Source organism: Crocodylus siamensis, chromosome 12 (assembly GCF_052110815.1).
Source record: "Crocodylus siamensis isolate JL-2025a chromosome 12, ASM5211081v1, whole genome shotgun sequence".
Classification (NCBI taxonomy): Eukaryota; Metazoa; Chordata; order Crocodylia; family Crocodylidae; genus Crocodylus; species Crocodylus siamensis.
In genome coordinates, this window is record NC_143406.1 from 41,118,537 (window position 1) to 41,141,935 (window position 23,399).

Here is a 23,399-nt window from a genome sequence, read left to right on the forward strand (position 1 = left end):
GGGAGCTGGCCCTAACAACTGGGGGCCCCCTCTGGCAGGGCTGGGGGGGGCAGGGGCTGTGGTGGCTGTTGTGGGGGTAGTGAGAGGCACCAGCAGGGCCAGGGAGGGCTGTGGGGGGGGGGGGGGGGGCCTTTAATTTTAATCATGGATTTTGGGGTTTTTAAATCAGAGAGTAAGTGAGTAAGTAGGAAAAACCAGGATCCCTGATTATCACACATTCTAGCTCGTCTCCAGTTCTGACGGTAAAGGGTTCATTTCCAAGCCATTGCTTGAAATGGTTGCTGTCATGGTGTCCTGAAGATGGCTAATGATAATAAATTTTAGCAGGCATCCTAATTTTATCAAGATCTTCCATGGGGGCTCTCTGCTAATTGAATCAAAAGCCTTAATCAGGTCCAAGAGCGCCATGTAAAGATCTCAGTGTTGCTCATGGCACTCTCTCAGCTTTCTAGCAACAAAGGTCTGGTCTATTGTACCTCTGAATGGTCTGGAAACCACACTGAGACTCAGGTAGAACTTCCTTGACAAACTGGTTGTGTGCAGTCTCTGCCCGATCATTCTTGAAATTGTTTCATACTATCTGTAGGGGAGACAATTTTGATGCGATTTACACTGCAAGCTCTTAACAGCAGTGGTTTATCTTCCTCTGCGTGTGGTCCGCAAGTGCCCAGCTCACTCCACGGCATACCATTTGGAACCAGGTCACTGATACCATACAGAGCCCCTAGAACAGGGGTGGGCAATTATTTGGGCCCGAGGGCCACAGAGTTTTGATGAGCTGTCATAGATCAGCTGCAGCCGCACCAGGAACAGCCCACTGAAAGCTGTATTCTGGGGGCCCAGGTCAGCAGGGCTGTTCCATTCCTCTCACCTCTGGTGGCGACTCCTGCTCCTGCTCCTGCTGTGTTGCTCCAGGTGGGTGGGGAGGAAGCTTCAGCCTGGCAGCTCCCACTGAATCCAATCAATCCAATTGTTTTACTTTTTCCTGGGAACACCAGTTAAATTAACCAGAATTATTTTTGCCTCTAATTCCTGTTTCTCCATATTATACCTAGTCCTATTGAATGACAAGTTTTGTAGTCTTAAAACTCTGAAGGAAGTGCTTCTATTGTACTTATTTCAGATAAATCAACATTCGGCTTGATGTCAAGGCTATAATCTGATGCACAAAAGCCATTCATTTATCTAGTTTATTACTTGCTCATTAATAGCCAAGACAAATGAGTGAATTAAAAGAGAGTAGGACCGAATATTTCATTTATATAAATTCAGATTTTTTTTCCTGTTTGGTGACTATCAAAGTATATTTACATTTCAAACAAAACAGTTCTCCAAGAATTTTTAAGCAGAAAGCAGAACAAGGTGGCACTTTACAGACTAACTAGTTCAGAAATGTCTTCATAGGAAATAGCCTGCTTCACAAGGATATTGTGAAATATAGTACAAAGCTCTTCCAGGTTTTTATCTCTCCCATGTAAAAGATAAATTATAGTATACATAACTCCTTCATACAGATCCGCACACAACTCAGAAGGATAACAGGATTTGTATACAGAGGAAGGGGGAAAAAACATCTCTCCTGAAAATCAAAGTTAAAACTGCCACCCCATTTCATTTTAGCTTTCCTAATAATTTAATGTTAACAAAATTTTATTAAGAGTAATAACCAAGAAACAAAAAGGCCATAAGATTCTGTCACATGTTGTACATACTTCCACGTCCCAGCTTGCTCAAGAGTACCCTGCCTTTGATGTGCCTCTCTCCTCGCTTTATGACATGCTTGAACAAGGCATCTTTTTACTTTCCCCTAGCAAGCTTACTACACAGTCTCTTGCAAAGCAGAGTAGCTTGTGACAGCTTAAACAAGTTACATGGCATCTTCTCATTGAATATATAGTTGCTATTCATATTTGGTGGCCATTTTTTTTTAAAATCAATTTAACTTGGTTTGTGCAGAAATGTTCTCACTTTTATTAAAATCCTATGACATTTAGCCAAAAGCCATTAAACACACAGATTCAAAAATTAAATATTTTTTTTGTTCAAGAATGCAATATACTCAATTGAATGGAAAAGGACAGGGACTCAAAAGACCTGGGTTTCATCCCCAACTCCATCAGCGGCATATACCTGACAGCCCTGAATAGGATGTGAACATTACTGAATAACAGTATCATTCCCTTTGACCTTCCCCACCAGGGACCTTATTGTGTTGGGTTTCAACCTGGTGATATTTTTTGCAGCTAAATCCTCTCAGTAGCAACTTATAATGGAAACAATGACAACGAAGTGTGGTGGGGAGCAGGGAAAGCTCTCACAGCTAGCTAAAAAGACGGGAGCTGTGAGGAAGTACTGCTTACCTAAGGCTGGGTTAGAAGGATAAACGTCCCACTGTTTATAGCAGACCTGCTGGTTGACAACATGTACACAGTAGGGAGAGAAACCTGAACATAGAGATTAAAGGGAAAATACCTGGCAAAATGTAACTTTTTTTTTTCAGTCAATCTCTAATAAGGAAGGCTTAACTCCTTTAAAAAATTACCAAGAAATACACTACATATTGTTTATACAAACACAGTTGGAGACGTGAGTTTTTTGCCTGGGAAAACCATCTTCAAAGTAGCGATTGTTTTCCCAGCTGTGAATACTCTTTCCTGGGAAATCTGTTCCTAGCATTACAAAAATATTTTTCAAAGGAATGTAAAATTATTCAGCCTAATCTATGCATATCTGTATTTCAGGAAAAAAAAAATCTGTACTTTCTTGGACTTGTCTGGTTATAAGAAGCCTAATATTCCTTATAAACGCCAACAGTGAGATGTACCCCTTTTAAAATAAAAAATGTAATTAATTTAGCAAAAGAATTCAGAGCTTCTCCATAAGCATTCTGAGAAGACAAGTGCGCTTAGAGAGAAATAAACACTGAAGTCTCTTAAACAGTTACCCACAAAGTTTATTTATTACTTCTTATTAATTTGAACAATATTACAGAAATATGCAAAAAAAAACCCCAAGAAAACATGCAAGACAGGTCACATCTTCCTGTATCCCACACACAGTAAATCACAAAAGCCAAACAGGATTTCAAGGCCAATATATTACACCATTTTTACCAACAAATTTGTATCCTATCCATGCCAATAGTAAGTCATCCTAAGAGGACAGTGGGTGCTAACAAAACTGTTATTTACGTGTGGAGTGATTCTGTCAAGGATATTAATTTAATCCTAAAGCAGCTCAAAAGAGAAAAAAAAAGAAGGAAGCAGAATATTTCAGCCATAAAAGTGAACAGACACAGCATGCCTGCATGAAGGCAGTGGCATCCTCACACATCTTAATGCTTAACTACAGTTTTCAGAAACATCCACCATGGTGCCAGTTTCTTAAGAAGCGAGTTTGGACATCATGGAAATGTTGAGATCAAGCTGAGGGCAGCGGAAATTACTATTTAAGTCAGATGTTTTCCTTTTGATGCTAGTCTCATAACTTGCAAGGCACTGGTTATGAGACTTATTAGAGTAAAGAAAACTATAAGAAGTATACTACAGTAGTTAAGTCTTCAGAACTGAAAGACCCATATGATGCAATATGAACTTTTTAATATTCCTGTATTCAGTATAGCGGGCTGATGCATCGTTTTAAAGCCAAATAAAAGAGTAAAGAATGGAATAAAGACATAATATTGAGGCACGAAGTACATAATTTGCAGTTAAGTACAGAATTGAGATAACAGCTTACAAACAAGCATTCGGTGGAAGAGCTGAAAGAGGACCTACAAGACAATATCCCAAGGTTTCCACACAAGCCAAGATGCAGCTTATTTCAGCAGCACAGCAACAGCAAATTCACTTTGACCATCTCACCTACAGTTATTCTCCCTTTGTATAACAAGCCAGAGGGCAAACACTTCCTCTGAAAAGTAGATAAGCTTTCTACTCATTAAAGCAGCTGAAAATGTTTTGCAAACAAATTCCACATCTCAAAATGTCAGCATGCTCCTAGTATAAATTAGTGAGGTGACAAATTAAGTACACCCTGAAAAAAGCCTTGCAGTGAAAACATAACATTACACGCCTGTCTTAGTCTCACTAAATGTGTTGTCACTACCCCTACTACCTTAAAGATCCTATTATAAACAATAATTTATATCCTACCAGTAAGGTAACTACCTTACAGCTTGCTGAATGAGTGTACTTGCAGAGTTTAATCCCCCTAACTTACAAAGACCTTTTAATTAGAGTATTATACATAGTGATATTAAAGAAACACTTTTTAATGGAGTTGTGTTACTGCTTAGTACAAATAACTCTCCACTGCCCTTTGTAATAACCCTTCTAAAACTTGAAAATAAAAATATTTTCCCTACTGATTTTGCCATTTTCCATTTGGTAAGTAGATTGTCACTATTTGGGCACCTGCACACTATTTAACTGAAAAAGGAAGACTATCAGCTACTTGTTTATTCTCTGTTGTTTGTATTATCTGCGTGGAATCTTGAAAATAAATTCCTTTCCCACTGACTTTGTCGTTATTTGGGGAAAACGTTGTTCTTTCTTCCCTATTTGCTTGCAATACAAAAGGCAACAACTTAAAGGGAAGTCCTTGTCTTATTACCATAAAGTTATGAACTGGGGTCCTGCCATAACACTTGGTGACTCAGTGCCTGTATAAAGGGAGATTTGGATTTACAAAGGCTGACTGCCTCTTATTCAAATCTCATGCAAGATTACAGTAGAAAATGAATACAAAATTAAACTTTTGAGTTTTTGTGTAATGACATCTTGCTCTCTGCAAAATTCAGATGATTCAACTGAACTCAAATTTTATAAATGAACAAATTATGCTGAGGAAACATGGTCATCTCTCATGCTTAGCTCAAAGGGTTAAATATTGCTTTTAGATACAGAAAAATTACTCTTACTAGAACTCAGAGATCCTTCACACCACCACCACTTGTAGCTCTTCAGGGACAAACTGCAGCTCTGGACCTGTACACTCCAAGCACCATAGTGTTGCTTTCAGAGGCTCTCTCAATCAGTGCTACCCTGAAGCAGCTAAGGGGAGAAATAGTCCCTAAATACAAGTAAGACAGGGTAACTGAAAATGAGCAATTCTAATATCTCTAACATTTTTAGCTGACATTTTTATAACATTGCAACCCTATTTTAGAGGGCAGAAAAAAAAAAAATTCCTAAAATGAAAAAACTGCATCAGAGAGGCTTGACATGTTGGGAAGAGGATGCTTTTAAATTTTGATTGCTGCACTAGACTGGCATGCCTTTTAAATCTATTTTCACCATATCTGTTATTTTCTAATTAATGTGGCTTAGGAAGGATAATTTTCAAGTACAAGCAGTTGCATATTTTGATATATTGCAAAAACATTAAAGTTAAACAAGTAAAATTCATGTTCAGGTAATTCTAAAACCCACGGTAAAAATGTGTGTGGAAATCACTACTTATGTTAATTCTTTGTTAAACTATTTACCATAAACAGTAACATAATGACCAATTGTGAGAAACACACATGCCTGAACAAAGGATTTAAAATTTATACAACATGCTTTTCAAATCCACTGAAGAAACGCACTGTCATTTAGAATGGTATAGTTCCAAAATCATTCATGAAAACATTTATAATCAGACATGAATTGATTGTTGCTATTTAATGTAAAAGGGAGAATGTTAGTAGATGAAAATCAATAAAACACCAAGATTCTTCTGAAAGGTCAACCTGCTCCAAAGAAAAATGCTTTACTCCTACAAGCATAAGTATTTTGGAACAAATTTCATGAAACAATGATCAATGTAACAGTAAATCCAGTCACTTAAGACACATTTCAAGTTGCCCTCTTACAGCTCTACAACAAAAATCAATTAGAAATTTACATTTTCTACTTTGTAGACTAAAAGTACTCTGCTAGAATGGCTAAACATAAATCACGGGTAGGCTTGGCAGGATTCAATTTTTACGACTAAATGCCGATAAACGTTGAATCACCTCATACTCACAGACCAACAAAAAAAATATTTCCATTTGCAACAACCAAAACTTATAGAAAGGAGACGGGGTGCCATGCACATGTGCACAAACACATACGGCAGCTGTTGCAGGCAGGGTGAAGGGAGCCCCGGCTGCGACTGCCATGCTTTGCTCATCTGGCAGTGGCTCAGGCAGCCAATGCAGGGGCTAGTGACCGTGCTGGGTGGGGACACTAGTTGGATTCTGGCTGCTGGTGACAGAGCCTGGAGGCAGGAATGCTGCTGCAGGGTCCTGCCGCTGAGGGGCAGGGCTGTTGGCATCTGGGAGCCTGATGCTGCTGGCCATTCTCTACCCAGTTCCCAGCCAGGGATTGGGTGCCAAACTCCCACTGAGCCCAGCCCCTGCATGCTCAGGGGCTAGGCCACCCCTCTGCTGGCACCCGCTAGGCAGGGCTCACTCCCAAAGCAGACACAGGGAGTGGGGAAGCCGCTTCTCACCCTGGGCTAGGCAGCCACTGCCTCCTGATGCAGTGTGGGGCTCAGGGAATTCAGTGCCATTTGACAGTCAGGAGTTTTCTGACGAGCCTCCTCCCACAGTGAGCACCACTGGCAGCCCCAACCTGTTGCCCCTAGCCCAGCCCCTGCCCCCACGCTCCACTCAGTGAGAGCAAAGACACCAGCCTCATATGAATGTCCTACCAAATGAACAAAATGATTTCAAGCAGGAACACTTTATTGACTTACAGATATTTACTTTTTATATTTTAAAGTGATTTTATAAAGCTTTTAACAGTATACCATCATTACTAAATTTCCTGCCCCCCTACACCCTTAATGTTGCATAATTTTGAAAATTTTAAAATCAACAAATATTGAAATAAATGCTTAAAAAGGAACATTGATTTTAGCTGTCAAAACTATATGTATAAAAAAAATTTTAAAATATTAAAATTTTGCCAAGCCTAATCATGCGTAAGTACATTCACTTAATGAACCACTGAAACCTCTCCTTCACCAAAAGTCATGTAGTACACACCTGTTAGCTTTAAAATGGTGAATTATCTTTTGGCTTATTTCTTATAAATCAAGGAATTTTATTTTTTAAAGAGCATGTAAGGAATTGTATCCTGTACTTGCCTGTTTCAAGAATGGAAAAATGTTGCCCTTTAAATCACAAAAAAATATATTCAAAGACAATCATAGTTCATTAAACTCTATTAAATATGCTTTTGGATTTTTTGTATATAATATGCCCTTAAAATATAACAGGTAGAAGCTTATTTTTGAATCAATGCTAAAGTTAAATATAAAACTATATCATATTTTATCATGTAAGAGGACCAACTAAACAGCCTGATGTGCTTTTTCCCCAGTTTTCAATGTTTCATTTCTCGCAACAGAGAGTTAGGAATATACTTATACTATAATATTTTTGAAAGAAAAAAGACACTATCATTCAGGTGGTGAACGAGAGAAGAGGTGACACCCCAAGAAAGAAACCGGTGTGCAAGCATGAGAGAAGAACTTCGCAAATGTCTTTGAATTAGGTTTCTAAGCCAAAAAAGGTTTGTTGCCTAGACTGCATTTCAAAACATGCTGAAAGATTTTAAATTCATTATCATCATCTATCTCTGGATACCAAAACGTATTCAAGATTCATATGTTAAGACCAGAAAGAATCCTTATGGATGTGGTAGCTTCACCTTGTCCTTTACTAAACTTTGTATGTTCTCTGACATTTGCTGAACAAAACATTACAGGCGGTCCCCGGACTTAAGACATGGTTTTCAGGAACCAATTGTGTTGCAAGTCGAAATGTTGTAACTTGGAACCACTTTTACCCATAGGAACAATGTTATAAATAGGGGATTGGTTCCTAAACCAAGGTCTGATATCCTATTTTCACCAAAAATAACCAAGAATTTCATACTTGATCAATTATAGAAAAGAGTAATATAGCTACATTAATGTATTTATATTGTAAATAGCAATCATACTGATTTGGAAGGACTTCTTTGAGGTGACTTTGCTGGTCTTTTTGACAGGATCTTGGCTCGAGTCTTCTCAGAAGTCTTGGCTGCAGGTTTTTCTGGAGTCTTGGATGCTTTCTTAAAGAAAGCGCCCAAAGAAGTCTGGACAGATGTTCTCTTCTTTTGCTTGTAAATTTCTCTGTAGCAGCTGTACATGTAGGATATGCCCCTATTCACTGATGCACTGCGTTCAGTGTTGGGGTCATGTTCTTCAAACAGGGACATGGCAGCTTCCAAATATTGAAATGCCTCAGCCAATACTTTTGTTGTCAAGACTTTATGAGGAGGAGTCTCTTCAACAGTGGGTACATCATCTTCTTCCTCTGCCACTTTTTGCTGCTCCAATTCAATGAGGTCCTCATTAGTTAATTCTTCAGAATGTGATGCCAGTAACCCATCAACATCCTCTGGTGCAGCACCTAAGTTGAGTTCTTTGCCCATTTCAACAACATTTTTGAAGTCACCTGCAGCATGGGCACCGAGCAAATGAGTGAGCCTATCTTTAGCAGCTCTGTACCCTGGCACGGATTTCTCCTCTTTGGCAATGTAGGTTCTCGAAGGCGGTTTTTTCCAAAAGTGCCCAGTTTCGTCAACATTAAAAACTTGCTGAGCACAATACCCACCCCCTTCAATGATTTCACCCAATGTCCCAGGAAAAGCACAAGTTGCCTCCTCATCTGCACTTGCAGCTTCACCTGAGACCCTGATGTTATGCAAATTAGCCCTGGCTTTAAAACGCATAAACCACCCCCTGCTTGCTTTAAAAGGCTCAGCATTAGAACTCTCCCCCTGTTGTTTCTTTAAATCATCATAAAGACTCCTAGCCTTTTCCTGAATTATGCCTAAACTCACAGGAACACGGCGTTGATTTTGACCCTCCAGCCAAATGATTAACAGTTTCTCAACCTGAGCAATAAGTCCAACCCGCTGCTTAGTTATCACAGTTGACTGCATAGGAGCAGAGCCCTTAACATGTTCCTGAATTCTTACCTTGTCTTTGGATATCCCTACAATAGTCGTCCGGGGAATATCCAAAGCTCTACTGATTTCGGTTGGCGTCTCACCTTTTTCAGACCTCTTAATTATTTCCATTTTTGTTTCCATAGTAATTGCTCTACGTTTCTTAGGAACACCACTTGCACCAGATTTACGCTTTTCTGCCATTATTATGTGCAAAGAAACACTAAATTTTAAGACAAAGTTTGGAAACACAAAGATTCACCACATAAAAATGGTGTCAAAACAGCAACTGAGCGTCTTGAATCAGGGAAACGGGCGGTGTGGCGGATCGGCGCAGGTAGATGGGCGGCACAGCGAACTTGTTCGCTGCTGTGGCGTTGCGTCGGATCGAGTCTCGTAAAGTCGAAACTGACGTCAGAAAGTCGAAACAGGGGGTCAATTTATAAGTGCCGCAAGTGCCGTTCGTCGTAACTCGAACTTCGGAAAGTCGAGGACTGCCTGTATTTTAGAGCAACTATCATGAATAAATTGGTCATTCTCCAAAATGCTGGGAGTATAAATGCAGGTAATAGTCACAAGGCCAGTAAACAACTGACAAAATATTCATTAACCATTTTTGAGGCGGTGTTTAAAATATTTGTAACATTTTTCACTCTGGTCATTTTAAACACAGAAAAAATATAGCTTACAAACATGCTTTCCTGCTATCAACAGTTATAGTTTGTAAGGTGGATGCCAAAAAACAGCTTGGCATTAACTTTACATGGTGCTTCATAAAACTAACACTACATATATATTGAAGCCACCCACTGACTTGTAATTTTCAGGACTGTTCTGCTTAATGATATTCTGAGATAGAATTAAGGGTTATATTCTGCAGTAAATACTTCCCTCAGTTGCAGAGCTGAAAAGCCCATGTATTCAGGAAAAGATTTTGAATCTCAACAGCTGATCAGGGACATGACATCAAATGGCTCAGAACAGCCCTGGCCTTTCCAGGGTTTTGGTGTCTCTGGTTCTTTTTTGTTGGTTGCTTGGAATGATGCTGTGTAGACAGCCTACAGATTGCTGAAGACAATGCAATAAAATCTGAACTTCCTCCCATAATCACTCACAAACTTTATTTTTATCTGAAGATTTATTTAAAGTCAAGTCTGGAGTTATCTTCCTGTGTATTCTACAAGATACTTGAAGGGAGCCCTACTGGAGCCCTATATGATGATATATAGCGATATATGCCTTCACTAAAAACAAACAAACAAAAACACGTAAAGTAAAAATCAATACACCCTAATTTTATAGAAGCATGGAATCTGTTCCCTTCTAGTCTGCTTGAAATCTGCCCAGCAGATCTGAAATGTGGAAGGACTCCATAACTTTTCTTAGATAGCCTCCAAACAGTTATGTTCTCTACAAGCAGACTACTACCTAACAAGATTCAATCCTATGGATGAAATACTATAAGCTGCAGTAGCTATATTCAGACAAACTGCAGACATTTGCACACATGAAGAAAATCCCTCAAACTGTATACACCTTTTGCCAAATAAGCTTAATAACAACCCAGTCACCGATCAACATCCACTGGTTTTACTGAGCTTTTTTCAACTGCAAAACGGGTCTAATTTTAAAAGACAACAAAAGGAAAGAATCAGAATGCTGTCAAAGCCACAGACTATTAACATGCACAAAGGTGTTTGTAAGATCAGGTTTTTAAACACTTCAAGAACTTCAGAGGAAAGGCAGAAAGGTTTTAGCCATCCTCTCATCTACAAGTATGTCCTATCTGTCTGAACAAACTTTTATATTAGCCGGTAGACAAGTGATTCTCTACCAGTGTCAGTGCACCCTAGGGTGCCACCAGATTCTTTGAAGGATGATGAGGTGTGAGGAAATAATCAGATAGCTAAGTAAATAAATGCAGTCTCAAGCTAGTCAATGCCCGAACACAATCCCCTGAGCACAATCCCCCACCCCACTGCCTAGTCTCGCTGCAAGAAAGTGAGCACTATAATATATGTTTTTGAAATCAAGTGCTACTCATTTCACAGAAGTTATGGAGGGGGTTCCTCGAGTCCAATGCCTAAAGAACCACTGTTGTAGACCATTTACTGGCAGGACCTGAATGTAGTCTTTTTAGACACATGCTACTTTTTTTTAATTCATGTAAACAGCATCGTATTTATAAATAAGTATAAGGAATCCTGGCTCTTGTTCTGCCATATACAAAGAAATATAAGGATGCCTGGCTCTTGATCTGCTACATAGACAAGCAGATTTTAATACACAAAGCTCAAAACATTTACTTGCTCTTGCTCCTAACAACTGAAGTGGAATGCCATTGCTTACATACTATTCTTGCTCGAACAATTCTATAGTTCTGCTTTTGCACAAAAATAATGTGCAGTAGGGAACCTAAATAAAAGATTTTGCCACAGCTGGAGTGGAGAGGAAGAGAAGTCAGATTTTCACTGAAATCTGTCACTACATTGTTAACCTCCTTTGCTTTAAAATTAATATGAAGATGCTCTAAAATGTGAAGAGACTGCTGACATCTTCTGGTCAGGCAGCATGCAAAAGTTCTTTTAACACACAATTTTCAAAATACCTTTTTCAGATTTTTCCAAAGCCAATACCATGGCTCACCCTCAATCGGATGGCTAATTCAAGGAAACTATAGATACTATATTCCATTTACACCTCTACATCCCCTGCCATCTTTCATATTAACACCCCACAAGAACAGCAATCATATACCTAGGCCTTCAAGCAGAAGTGTAACTAAGGGTGAGTGGGACACCAATCCTGGGCATTTAAGAAGGCACACAGGGTGCCTAAACACTTGCTCCGGGGTTTTGAGGGACCGTTTTAATTAGAGCCATCTCTGACAGTCCTAATTAAAGTGGCTGAGTGCTAATTAAGATGGTGAGCTCTAGTTAAAACAGATTAGGGTTGTGTGTATTATGCGCCCCCCCCCTTTTTAAAAAAAAAAAAAAAAAAAAAAAAGACTGTGGAGGAACTTTAACTAAAGCACAACAAAGTTATTTTACAACACACCTCCAGGGTCATTTTAAAACATGGGGCTTAATACATGTGACGGTGAGGCAACTTGTTCATATTTTAATTAGAACATAAGTTAGTACATCTATAAGCAGCTGCAGCCAGCAGCTCAGCCACTGTGGCCCACTGGCACCCAGGGTGCAAAACTGCCCAGCTATATATATGCCTTCAAAAAGAACAAAACAAAACGCTCCGTTCCCACCCCACCCCGCCAAACATACATGCCTGGAGAACCATAACCCACAATCCTTTTCATCTTAACTTTGTTTCACTTTGAACAGATTATGGGTCAAGGAATCATTACCACTTAATCTCATAATGCATTCGGATATGGTACTGTTGGGAGTAACAATGAATTAACAGGCTTACCTTCAAGCTTTGTTTCTTTTTCTTTGGTTCAGTTTCACAGACAAGTTGCTCCTCTGCAGCTAATGGCCGCTTTAATTTTTTCCTTTGGCTTCCTTCCTTAATTTTTGTATTCTTCTTAATTTTTGCCATTCTAGATCAGAATCACTGAAACACATGTATATTAAAATGAAAGCATATACATTCATTCCAGTCCTACTATTCTATTATTTCATTACACTGTTATGGGGGGCGGAAAAATCAATAATTTTCCTTTGCCGGAAATTTTGAAACAGGAGACAGGTACGTAGCTATCAATAGGGGTCTACTTAAGTCGAGGAGGAGGCCAGCTGATTTAGTGGGGAGATCACAGGGCTGGCCGCCATATTCACAGGCTGATCCCAATGCCCCCCGCATTGCCGCTGATTGGTTGAGTGGCTCCACCCCTCACCACTGCTGCCTCTGATTGGCTGCAAGGGGTGTCCATCATACAACCCTGCCCCTTGCTGCTGATTGGTTATGAAAGCAATCCACCATACGAGGGCTGCCAATTGGTGGAGCGGGGCAAGGCAAAGCCCTCTCCATCAATTAGTGGCAAGGAGCAGGGGCAGGCAGTCCCCCTTTCCCCCAGCAGGTTGTATAGCTGGGCCACAGCACCGTGAAGACTGCTGGCTGCCCCGCCCCCCAATTCTGTAGCCTTCAGGGACAGCGCTGGATTTCGCAATTTCCACAACATCGTGATTTCAATAGGTTCCTAGCTATCATACATCTTTTATACTACTCAGAAAAGGTAAACCTTTAACTACATGTTTATATATCCATTCTTAATATATTTTTGGAGGATTTTTAGTTTACGAGTGCAGTAAAATTAAAATACTGCAAATTAGAAAATTACATTCTTGCAAAAAACTCAGGGTCTAACAGTTTCTGCCCCCTAGAACCCAGTATGGCAATGGCCCTTTGATCTTCTTCTATGGAGTTAAACATCAGTTAAGATTATTTTTTGCCACATTTGGAACTGTTTGGTCAAACTTTACAATAAGCTACAAATTGACTCTGATCAGGCAAGGATTTTTTGGAGGGCGATAGCTTTATTGGACCAACTGCATCCAGTAAAAGGTATCACCACCACCCCCAACACACAAATCCTTGCATCTTACATAATTCCTGGATCATCATGGCTGCACTGCTAACACCTCTGACTGGTTCAGTCATTTCAAAAACCACTTTTATACGATTGCTAATAAGTGTACCCAGTACACATGGGTATATGAACAACAGTCCCAGCAGTACAGAGATGGCTCAACTGCATTCTTGTGTTTTAACGAAAAGGATTGCAAGGACTTTTTTCTCCCTTAGTTTGGATGATATGCAAGGGGGAAATACGTGTACATGATTATAATGCATTTTGCGTTTCATTTCATACAACTCTGGATCAGAAGGAAAGAAAGTGATTTCATGATGGTTCTACCTTTGGTCCTCAAGGGCTGCTCTACCTTATATTTAGCTGCAACAAACTTAATTACACATTTGCTGCATCTGACAATGAGTAGAGAGACTTCAGCCACACCACTTTAGTGGTTGTAAAAGATGACAAAACTATTCCACTATATTGATACCATCTGGGGAACAACCATAGCTTGGCTCACTAAATTTTCAATGAAAGATTCTACCAGTTTTACATGATTTACCATATTCAGCAATATTTCTAACCTATGACCGATATATCTTCGGAAAGATTCTTGGTCTCTGCCACTGTGTTAGACTAAGCTAGATGGATCTATTGTCTGACCTAGTAAATTGCAGTTCTTAACTGGATGTTTGTTTTAATCAAAGTGGTCTTGAATTTAAAATATATAAAATCAAAATACTTTTCTTTCAGGCATGCCAAAATATTTTCTTAACTACTTTCAATTTAATTTAATATCAAAGCTCTAACTTTAGTAATGTACACTCTACTGTACTTCTTGTGGTCAGTGGCATGAAAAACTGAGAATAAATGGGAAGGCATGTACTACAAGAGGTACTGATGTTTTAGCCATACCACACTTATCACTTTCTCTTACTGGAACATAAAGCCGTTATGTAGACTGCTTGATTATAAGGCTTTGGAAGAAGAGAAGTTTATAGTTGTACAGTGATTTATAACAAATACATCAAAATTTACTATTAACACCTACACATTCTGATACATCAATACTGAGTGCACACTACTGACAATATAGTGCAATCTGTTTAAGTGCATGGCCTTCAGACTGCAAACTACTCTGCACTTGTCAGGGAGGAGAGCTACTCATTTTCAGGAATACTAATCTGGCAGAATTGACAGGGCTGCAAGGAATGCTATAAAGCAGGGGTGTTAAAAGATCTGGCCTGAGGAACCACATCATTCAGCTCCCAGTGCTGGCCTGGGTCTTGAGTGGACCTATGCACAGCCTGTGCAGGACCAAGGACACACACTGTACATGGTGCCCACTCCAGGACCTGCACTGCATGCAGCACCCACAAGAGGCCAGTCCAGGCCCCCCACAACTCCAGCGTGCCAAATCCAGCACCCAGCTTAACCAGTCTGGGATGCAACTCCAGCTGGTCACTGCATGCAGTGTGGGTCCTGAAGTGGGAGCCATGTGGGGTGTAATCCTGGACAAGCCACAGTAGACATATGGTCTCTGGGTCCCCACCTCCACATGCTAGATCTGGCACCTGCTCTGGCTGGGCCGGACCCCATGCTGCAGCAGTATTATGTGAGGTGGGTGGAAGGGGAGGATGGCAGGGGCTTTATCCAGCCTATGTGGCCAGTCCTGCAACGCTCATCCAGCCCACAGAGCAGTCCCACATGGGCCAGGTGAGTTTGACACACCTGCTTTAAAGGGTGCATGCCACAAGTGCCCTCTGTGTGGCAGGTGGCAGATCAAGGACAGAGCAGAAAGTAGAGTGGCCAATCAGCTAGGGAAAGGGCATAGGAGTGGCAACTGGAGAGGGCAGAGTGCTTAAATTGTAGCACATCTGCAAAAAAGGTTAGCTCCCAACTGGTCTAAAGTGCACATGGTATCAGTGCACCTAAAACTCAGTAGTCCTAAAACTGAGCCCTCATCATCAAGTCTTCTACCAGCAGTCAGAAAACTATCAGAAGCCAAAAGAAGGGGAGAGAACAACTGACTAGCTCTGGTCATTGTCAAGGCTTCTAATAAGCAGCCCTTTGGCAGCTACATTTCTTTCACTGCTTCTGGCTCAAGTTAAAACACAATCAATAACAGAGTACACAATTATAGGTAGCTTGCAGTAAACCAGCATACAATTCAGTTGCCAAGCAGACAGCGGGGTTGAAACATGCTAGTTTAAGCAGTTTAGGTACTTGACACCTGCATGGGCAAATCTAGGATTTTGAAGAGGGGTAGTGCAGATGGAGTGACATCATCGCATATAGGGCAACATGTATTTATCTCCAGTTGAAGCAAAACTAGGCGGTTTACTAATTTGGTAGGGAGCTAGCACTATATGATTAAGTTTAACATGAAAGCAAAAATGAACATACTTATTGGAATAGACTGCAGCAAGGGAAGTTGAGGTTAAATATTAGCAAAAACTGTCATGAGGAGGGTGGTGGCGCATTGGAAGAGGTTACCAAAGAGGCTGTAAAATTTCCATCCTTGGAGGAAGGTTTTTAAGACCCAGATGCAGGGCAGGGATGATATAGCTGAGGATGTTCCTGCTTTGAGCAGGGAGTTGGACTAGGTCAGCGGGTTTCAACCTGCGGTCTGTGGACCTCCAGGGGTCCACACACTATGTCTACAGGGTCTGTGAAAGAGGACTATGATCAAAAGTATGTGAATACCCACTTACAATTCGAAGGGGGTCTGGCACCACCATTCAAAAACTTCCAAAGGGATCTGCACCTGCATTCAAAAAAATTTTAGGGGTCTGCAAATGGAAAAGAGAGGTTGAAAACCACTGACCTCCTAAGGTCCCTTCCAACCATAGTTTTCTATAATTGCATGAATATGCACTAATTTGCTAGCATATACATAGTTTTTAAAAAAAGCAAACACCCAACAACACATGACAAACTAGGCAAAAAAAACCACACACATTTTTGGGTAGTCATTATAGTTAGGGTCCAAAGAGAACTGCATTCGTTTCAACAAAATCTAGCCTTCAAGAGTCCTGACAGCACCGGACATGTTCACCCCCGCCGTTTCTACACCCGAGTTTCTACGAGCCAAAGCTTTTAGCTGGAGCTAAAACCAGGCTGCAGCGCTGTTACGTAGGAGGCACCAGGGGAAGGGAGTTTAAATGGGGAAACGGGACCGTGACCAAGGCTAGGGTCATTCACGCCTAGGGAGCAGAAAGACCAGCAGGAGTCGGGGCACGAGGACGAGCCACGAGGTCAAGCGGCCCCTCAGCGGGACTCCGGGGCTCACGTGGACGGGACACAAGGGGAGAGGAGGGGCCTCCACCCAGGGCGTGAGGAGAAGGGGATCCCGATCCCGATCCCGATCCCGGCCCCGGCCCCGGCCCCGGCCCACGCACCTCCACGACCCGCAGCGCTGTTTTCACGGAGCCCCTCGCTTGGCGCCTCAGACCGCCTCCGCGCTCTCATTGGTTCTGGCAATGTCGATCACCGCAGTGGCCAATGGAAAGTCGCGCAACAGTTCGGTCCCACCTCCTCTCTCCCGGAGCTCAGTGGTCTGGGAGCCGGCTCCGGCGGACAAGGGCGCGTAGGGGTGACGTCACCAGCGCGCGCGGAGCGCTGGGTCAGAAGGGGCGAGCCTAAGAGAGGCGTGGTTGCGTGCTGCGTCACCGCGCCGGCGCGGGGTGTCTACGTGGACACATGCATTTTTTATCTCTCTCTTTCTCTATATATGCATACACATACACACACTCACACATACATATGTCTAGTGTGTGCGTATGTGTATTACATACACACACACACAGACTACAAGTTTCATGAGTTGAAGCTCACTACAGTTACACGCACACACTATAAAAGGCAAATCCTACCTGCCGGCTCCCTGGCTCCCTCCCTGTGGACTAGCTGAATCCAAGGTGCATGAGGTTTTGCAAGCAGGTGCTCCTTTCACCAGAGGCGGTGAGAGGATGTGCACAGACCAGATTAGTCTGTAAGGTGCACCTCTGCCCTGACCTCTGCCTGAATTCAGGCTAACACAGCCAAGTCTGCACACCCTGAGGAGCGAATACTGAAAGCCTTCCAGATGGATACACTTCACTTGGTCCTGTATACAGAATGGAAAACCAAGAATGTGGCTTGAGGGAATTAGCCTCTTCAGACAAGTTTCCAAGGCAAATGCCTGCTTGTGGAAAACAAACCTGTGTTTTCTGCCATGTGCCACATGCACAAGTAACTAACATTTCATTTCTGGAGACATTCCCCTCAGGCAATTCATGTGCAAGAACAATGACAGAAATCAAAAGCAAAAGGAGCATGATTTTTCGCCCCATTTGAATGAGTGAACATTCAATGGTATGTAAATTTTAGGGGAAAATTCTTGGTGAACACCCTCTAAAAGGTAAGCATGCTAACACAATGGAAATATGCAGGAGCTGTTCTAGCGCTAAGTCTAGCTGCAGAGAGGTCAAGCACAAAGATGCTGGCATTTAACATTAGGTCTATAATTTAAGCTCATCTCCCACTTTGAATGGTTAGTTGAGTGTTTTCCGTGGTTAAACTTACAGGAATATTATATTATGCATCCTATTGTGACATCTTGTGGTGAAATTTGGTACAGACCCACTGAACACATGCAGTTCAAGAATTAGATAGTTGTGTAATGTAGCATCAGTTTCTGTGACTGGGATTGGCTTGTCTTGGAAAATTCTCTGGGGAAAGCCAGGAAAATAAAGATGACTACACTTATATAATGCTTTTTTGCCCTAAAGGAGCCTGCTTCTGCTCTGACTCTGCTAAACCATCACCATAGATTGGGAGCCACAGGGTTGATAGAGGCTCCAGTGAGAAATGAAATCAAAGTCCCAACTCCATGGCAACTTGAGTCCTGACATTTTTCTACACAAGTAGCCAAGTGAAGCAGCTAATTAGGTTCCTAGTTAAGTAGTTACTTTATTAACATTGCTCCCTTAAGTGTCTCTCTACTTTAATTTCCGAGCTAAATTACTGTGACATGGTAAGCAGTAGACCTATGCTTCATTGAGCCCTACTTTAGTTAGAGAAGAGTTTTTGGAAGGCAGTCTAATGAAGATACAGATGTTATAAGCTTGTCTAGGGCTTATTTGATCAGGTGGTTGGGTGTGTTTTGTAACTACCCTTTCAAGCAAGCAGCTCTCTAGGCTCACTTTACAGGAAGAAGAGGAATACATGTTGTGCACCAGCAAGTGATGGGATAGGTGTATTAACTCTCTTTTACAAAGATAGCAGGGGCAAGAAAGAAGATGCTATAAGACAGCAGATTTACTCTGAGATACCAGAGGAAGGCGAATAGATTCACATCTTTTAATCATGGAGGTGAAAGTTTCAGGGACTAATTGTGCTGTAATACAGGCATCTCTTCCAAACATTTCAAAACAGGCAAGTAGACTTGTATGTCGAGCAGTTTAAAAAATAAACACCTGCTGGTTCCTGGCCCCTGCCTACCCCAAGTCATGCCTTACATGGACAATGTTAACTGCTCAGTAAGCAATGTGCTGCATTGGCCTCATCCCATTTCCAAGTAGATGAGAGAGACATGCAACAGCAGTCCATGCTCACAGCTCCCCATGCAAGTTAGGTCCCAATCCATCAGAAGCAAATACAATGGTTTTTGGCTATCATTTCCAATCTTTAGCTGCTTCTTTTACTCCATGTAGAGGTATGCTTCTTCCCCAGTTAGAACATGGTTTGTGCTTTTTTACTGTATCTTGAGATACTCCAAAAAATAAATAAATAAATAAATACATACAAAAGTTACCATTCTTTGCAAAAGGAAAAATGTTTAATAGTAGAGATATTAAAAAGTACAAAAACAATTTAATTTAGTCGTCAGTCTGCAGTGTAGAAAGTGTGTAGGTGCACAAATTTGATCCAAGCATTAGGAATTACCCCTGCTATATTGTCTGCATCTGAAAAAAAGAACACAGGAAAGGAATTGGAGATGAACAGGACTCTAATAGATCATGCTTAGCTAAGGTGCTCAGCCCTCATAGGAAAGCCATTTGAGATGCCCTAGTTGCAACTAGACTAAGGAGCTAAGAAAAAAAAGCTTCCAGAACAATATGCGATGTGCATGATCAGTGTTACCATCTTACTATGTTCTCATAGTGGACCAAGGTTAGATGCCACTCATTGTAATGGGTGGCAATTAGCTACCCAAGTGTTTACATGTAATAGAAGCGTTTTAAAAATCACCACTGTGGCAAGCAGCAAATAAGCTGTACCTGGTCATGTCATATACTGTGCCTACAGCCTTGCTCCTCCCCCTTGGCCTTCCTGCTTTTGAGCAGAGGTCAGCTAGCAACTATAATAAAAAAGTTCAGGAAAAGCAGCAGTGACACTGCTATATTCTGTAGACACAAAGCTTTATAGGTCCTTCTGGTTTAAAGGAAGATTCAGTTTATACCCGTTATACTGCAGAAGCCCACGAGACACTGTGCTTGATCCCATCAACTTGACATTGGATTCAGAGGCTCTCATTATAGCAGCATGTCTACAAGGAAACAGAACCATACTGAACATCTTTTTATTGTGCAGCTGTGTGGCAAGATCTTGCTTATCCATCCACTTCTTGTCATCTCTGCAAAATTGGTCACCCAACTGCACTAGAATCTTACTGCACAGGACAACGAAGGTAGCTCTGCCTAGAAGAGACGGATCACTATATTAGAAAGGCTAGGGCTCGAGTCATTTTACTATTTTTAAACTCACTGGCTCCTACCACAGAACTCAAGGGCTATTAAAAAAAAGGTAAAGTCCCAGTTCATAGAAAAGGTAGAAGTGAAGCAACTCGAGAGGTTGTTCCAAGCATGACTGATGGGGCCAAGCGGCTGAATTCTACCCCCTGCTTAAGTTCCATTGGGACTTACAGACTAGAACCAAGACTTCCGCCATTCAGAGAAGTTATAAAATTCACTAAAAGAAGTTGGTGACCTTTTCTAATCAGGGGAACGCTGTCCTTTTCTCCTACCCACCCACCAACTCAGACAACTGCTTGTCTAGCTCCAGCGTCACAGGACCAGAAGTATAGGCTGCCATCCTCACCCTGCTTTGGAGATAGGACGGCCTGCCCCCGTGCAGTCATGATCCAATGGATGCCGATGTTTTATGCAGAAGTTTCCATGGCACTGGTCACAAACTAGTTTCATCATCTCCTTCCTTTTGCAGCCTGACTTCAAGCACTTGTTTGTGAAGATCTAGATACGGCACAGGACAGATGGATTTTTTTTTTTCAGAAAGCAAGTATATCCACTTCAGATTATTGGCCAGCTAGCATCTCGGCTTTCCCTGGGTAGAGAAATTTAGGCACCTCTCCCTTGCTGCCAAAACACCAGACTCACGGGAAGCCCTGGGCTCTGCACCCAATCACAGCATGCAGGGACAGGCCCCAGGATCCCATCCCAGTGAGGGCCTGGAGGGAATAGCACCAGGCCCCCAGATTCTGATCAGGTTCACAGAGGAGCCCCATACCACTTTTCTGGCCTGTACAGCCAAAAGGTTGAGCACCACTGGCATATTTCTTATCTAGACCACAAGTTAAAATATTAAACTGGTCATAGACACTAGGCAAAGAAGAGTTGAACTGCCAATTACATCCTAATCAGCACAGGCATGCCAGTTAGATCAAACACAGGCAAGATCCCAGAGGAAGGTAAAGGGTCAGTGACAGAAAGGTTGAGAGAGGCTGCTCTGGAGTTCAGAGGCCTGACCCCATCAGCATCACGTAAAAGGTTTAGATTCCAAAGGCAGTTTCCTCACCCGCTCTTTATGCTGAGCTGGATTGTATTTGCAGTCCCTGTCCATGTGTGCTCCAACTACAACATCTGGCATTTCTCCCCTTCTCACCGGAATGGGGGTGTTACATAAAGGACATACTGGAACCTGCACATCCTGGAAACAGAGAAAAATTAGAAGTGGGACTGACAGGAAGCAAGGCTTAAAAAGCAGCCTAACCCAAGCCACCTGGCACAAAGACATGCAGCACAAGATCTTCCAACTTGCCCCTAGCAGGGAAAGGGGCAATGATAATAAGGAAGAGAAAGAGACAAATGCAGCTGAGGACAGCAACAGCAGCTGTGGGTCCTCCAGCAGTAGATGGAGTGACAGTGACATGGATGACAGGTGAACGGAGTCTGTGACCGCGCAAGCAGGGTGGGGATGAAAGGGAGGGGATGCTTGGTCTGAGAGACCAGAGTTTGTCCGGGTGGCCAGCGGGCCTCTGTACAGGTGCAGTTTTTGTAACGGGTTAAGGTTTTCTTTGTGGAGTGATACTCTAAACGCAGATATATATATAGACACTTCTTATTTTGCTTTAAAAAAAAAATTTTTTAAAGTTCCCAAGGTGCTTTTTAGGCATCATTCTGGTATTAGGCTTTACATTGCATTGTTTTGTAGCTGCATTCAGTTGCTTTAAGAAGATCAAGTCAGATAATTTAAGTCTAGAATCCAAAGTGTTTTTCAAAACAGGCTACTTTATTATATGCAGCCACTTGAACAATGCTTTTTATCAGTTCAAGTGCTCGAACTGACTTCCTAGTAAGTCTCGTTTCTCCTTCCATAGCATGTTTGTCATGTGATGTCCCCCCCCAGAGGAAGCTGAAGGATAATAAAGCCTTCAGTTGCTGTGCTCATTAAAAGAGTGGCTATCAACAGTAATAATCTTCAGAGCCTTGCTAAGAGGCAAGATGGAAGAAGCCTCATCTGTTTTCACCCAGAACTTTGCCAGTTGCTGGGCCCCCAATATTTCTAGCCTTTTGGTCTTTTAGGAACTGTAGTTCAGGTTTCAAAGCCATTTGTCTATACATGACCTGGAGAGTCCCAAAGGGTGCAAACATTTGGAGTTATTACTAATATTGACACTCACCTTCTTGTATGCAGAGGTACATTTGTGCTGGTCATAGGTGATATGATCCTTGCAGAAAACCTCCTCACATGCATCACATTTTAAAGGAAGAAAGTCTGCAAGGAGCAAAGACAGCCGGCTCATGAAACCCTCACCGGGGAAGGTGGACAAGTTGACTAACTAAAGCACCATTTGGAAAGAGCACCAGTAGGATTACCAATATACGCTTACACATTAATCAAACACCCCCCAAAAACACTGCATAAGAAGGAGCCAAGAGATTGTAACATGTCCTGGGTAGGTCTATCTGTAGATAAACATGCTTTTTTATTTCTGGTTCCAGGGTCCCCCCTCCATTCAAATATTTCACCTCTCTGATAAAAAAAAGTTACGATACTTCAAAATGCAGCGAGTGGTAGGCTGCATATCAGGCTCTATGCCGGATAACTCCTTTTTTATCTGCAAAGTCCGAGCTAGGAGGGGGCAGGACACGCGTGGAGCCATCCCCGGCGCACCCCGCCATCCCCCGCGGGAGCTCACCCAGCCGCCGGCAGGAGCTCGCGGAGCAGGGCTGGCCCAGGCCCGGCAGCTCCATCGCGCGCGCCGACGGGAGCGAGCAGCGTCCCCGTGCCAGCCGCGGGCTGAAGCGATGGGGACGGACGCGGGCTCGGCCTGCCCCTTTATCCGCCCGCTCCGCTGAGTCACGCCGCCAGCCCCATTCCCGCCAAGTCACGCTTCCGCGCAGCACGAACGATGACATCACGCCCCCTTTAGCCAGTCACGGCTCTCCCCTCGGCGAGTTCTGATGAGCTCAGCCGGTAGGCGGCCAATCGGTGGCAGGCCGCCGTGCTGAGTCAGGGGCGGGGGTAGGAAGTTGTTCAGCCTTGGGTGGGCCGTGGGCGGGCTGCGGCTCGGGGGTGGCTCGCAGCTCGCGGTGCTCTGTACCCGGGCAGCTCTCGGGGCAAACCTCACGCGTGTCCAGGACTGCACCTTTCATAGAAAGTGAGGGTTG

The 23,399-nt window shown here is 42.4% G+C and overlaps 2 protein-coding genes across 8 annotated transcripts in view; both read right to left on the bottom strand.

The window, feature by feature from the left end:
• CHLSN (cholesin) overlaps nucleotides 1–17,091 on the bottom strand; it is a 195,493-nt gene extending 178,402 nt beyond the window's left edge. For 2 of the 5 annotated variants that reach the window (XM_090024249.1, XM_090024246.1), the window contains exons 1-3: nucleotides 16,908–17,091; nucleotides 16,221–16,273; nucleotides 12,402–12,545 (exon numbers count right to left, since the gene is read on the bottom strand). In XM_090024249.1, coding sequence (XP_089880375.1) covers nucleotides 12,402–12,530 — 129 coding nt within the window. In that variant the 5' untranslated portion in view covers nucleotides 12,531–12,545; nucleotides 16,221–16,273; nucleotides 16,908–17,091. Of the gene's footprint in view, nucleotides 1–2,938; nucleotides 9,471–12,401; nucleotides 12,553–16,218; nucleotides 16,274–16,907 lie in introns of those variants that run through there. The other 3 variants (XM_090024248.1, XM_090024247.1, XM_090024245.1) reach the window with 3 other exon arrangements.
• Nucleotides 17,092–19,305: 2,214 nt separating this feature from the next.
• ZFAND2A (zinc finger AN1-type containing 2A) lies at nucleotides 19,306–23,146 on the bottom strand. 3 transcript variants are annotated; one of them, XM_090024260.1, is made up of 6 exons: nucleotides 22,928–23,146; nucleotides 22,409–22,503; nucleotides 21,304–21,435; nucleotides 20,590–20,741; nucleotides 19,952–20,185; nucleotides 19,306–19,454 (listed from the first exon to the last, which is right to left on the bottom strand). In XM_090024260.1, the coding sequence occupies exons 1-6, from the start codon at nucleotides 22,980–22,982 to the stop codon at nucleotides 19,424–19,426; spliced, it is 699 nt and encodes a 232-aa protein (XP_089880386.1). In that variant the 5' UTR covers nucleotides 22,983–23,146; the 3' UTR covers nucleotides 19,306–19,423. The 3 variants fall into 3 exon arrangements, with proteins under 3 accessions (XP_089880386.1, XP_089880388.1, XP_089880389.1); XM_090024262.1 differs by having other exon boundaries at nucleotides 19,952–20,038; nucleotides 22,928–23,141; XM_090024263.1 differs by lacking the exon at nucleotides 19,306–19,454 and having other exon boundaries at nucleotides 20,013–20,189; nucleotides 22,928–23,141.
• Nucleotides 23,147–23,399: the final 253 nt, after the last annotated feature.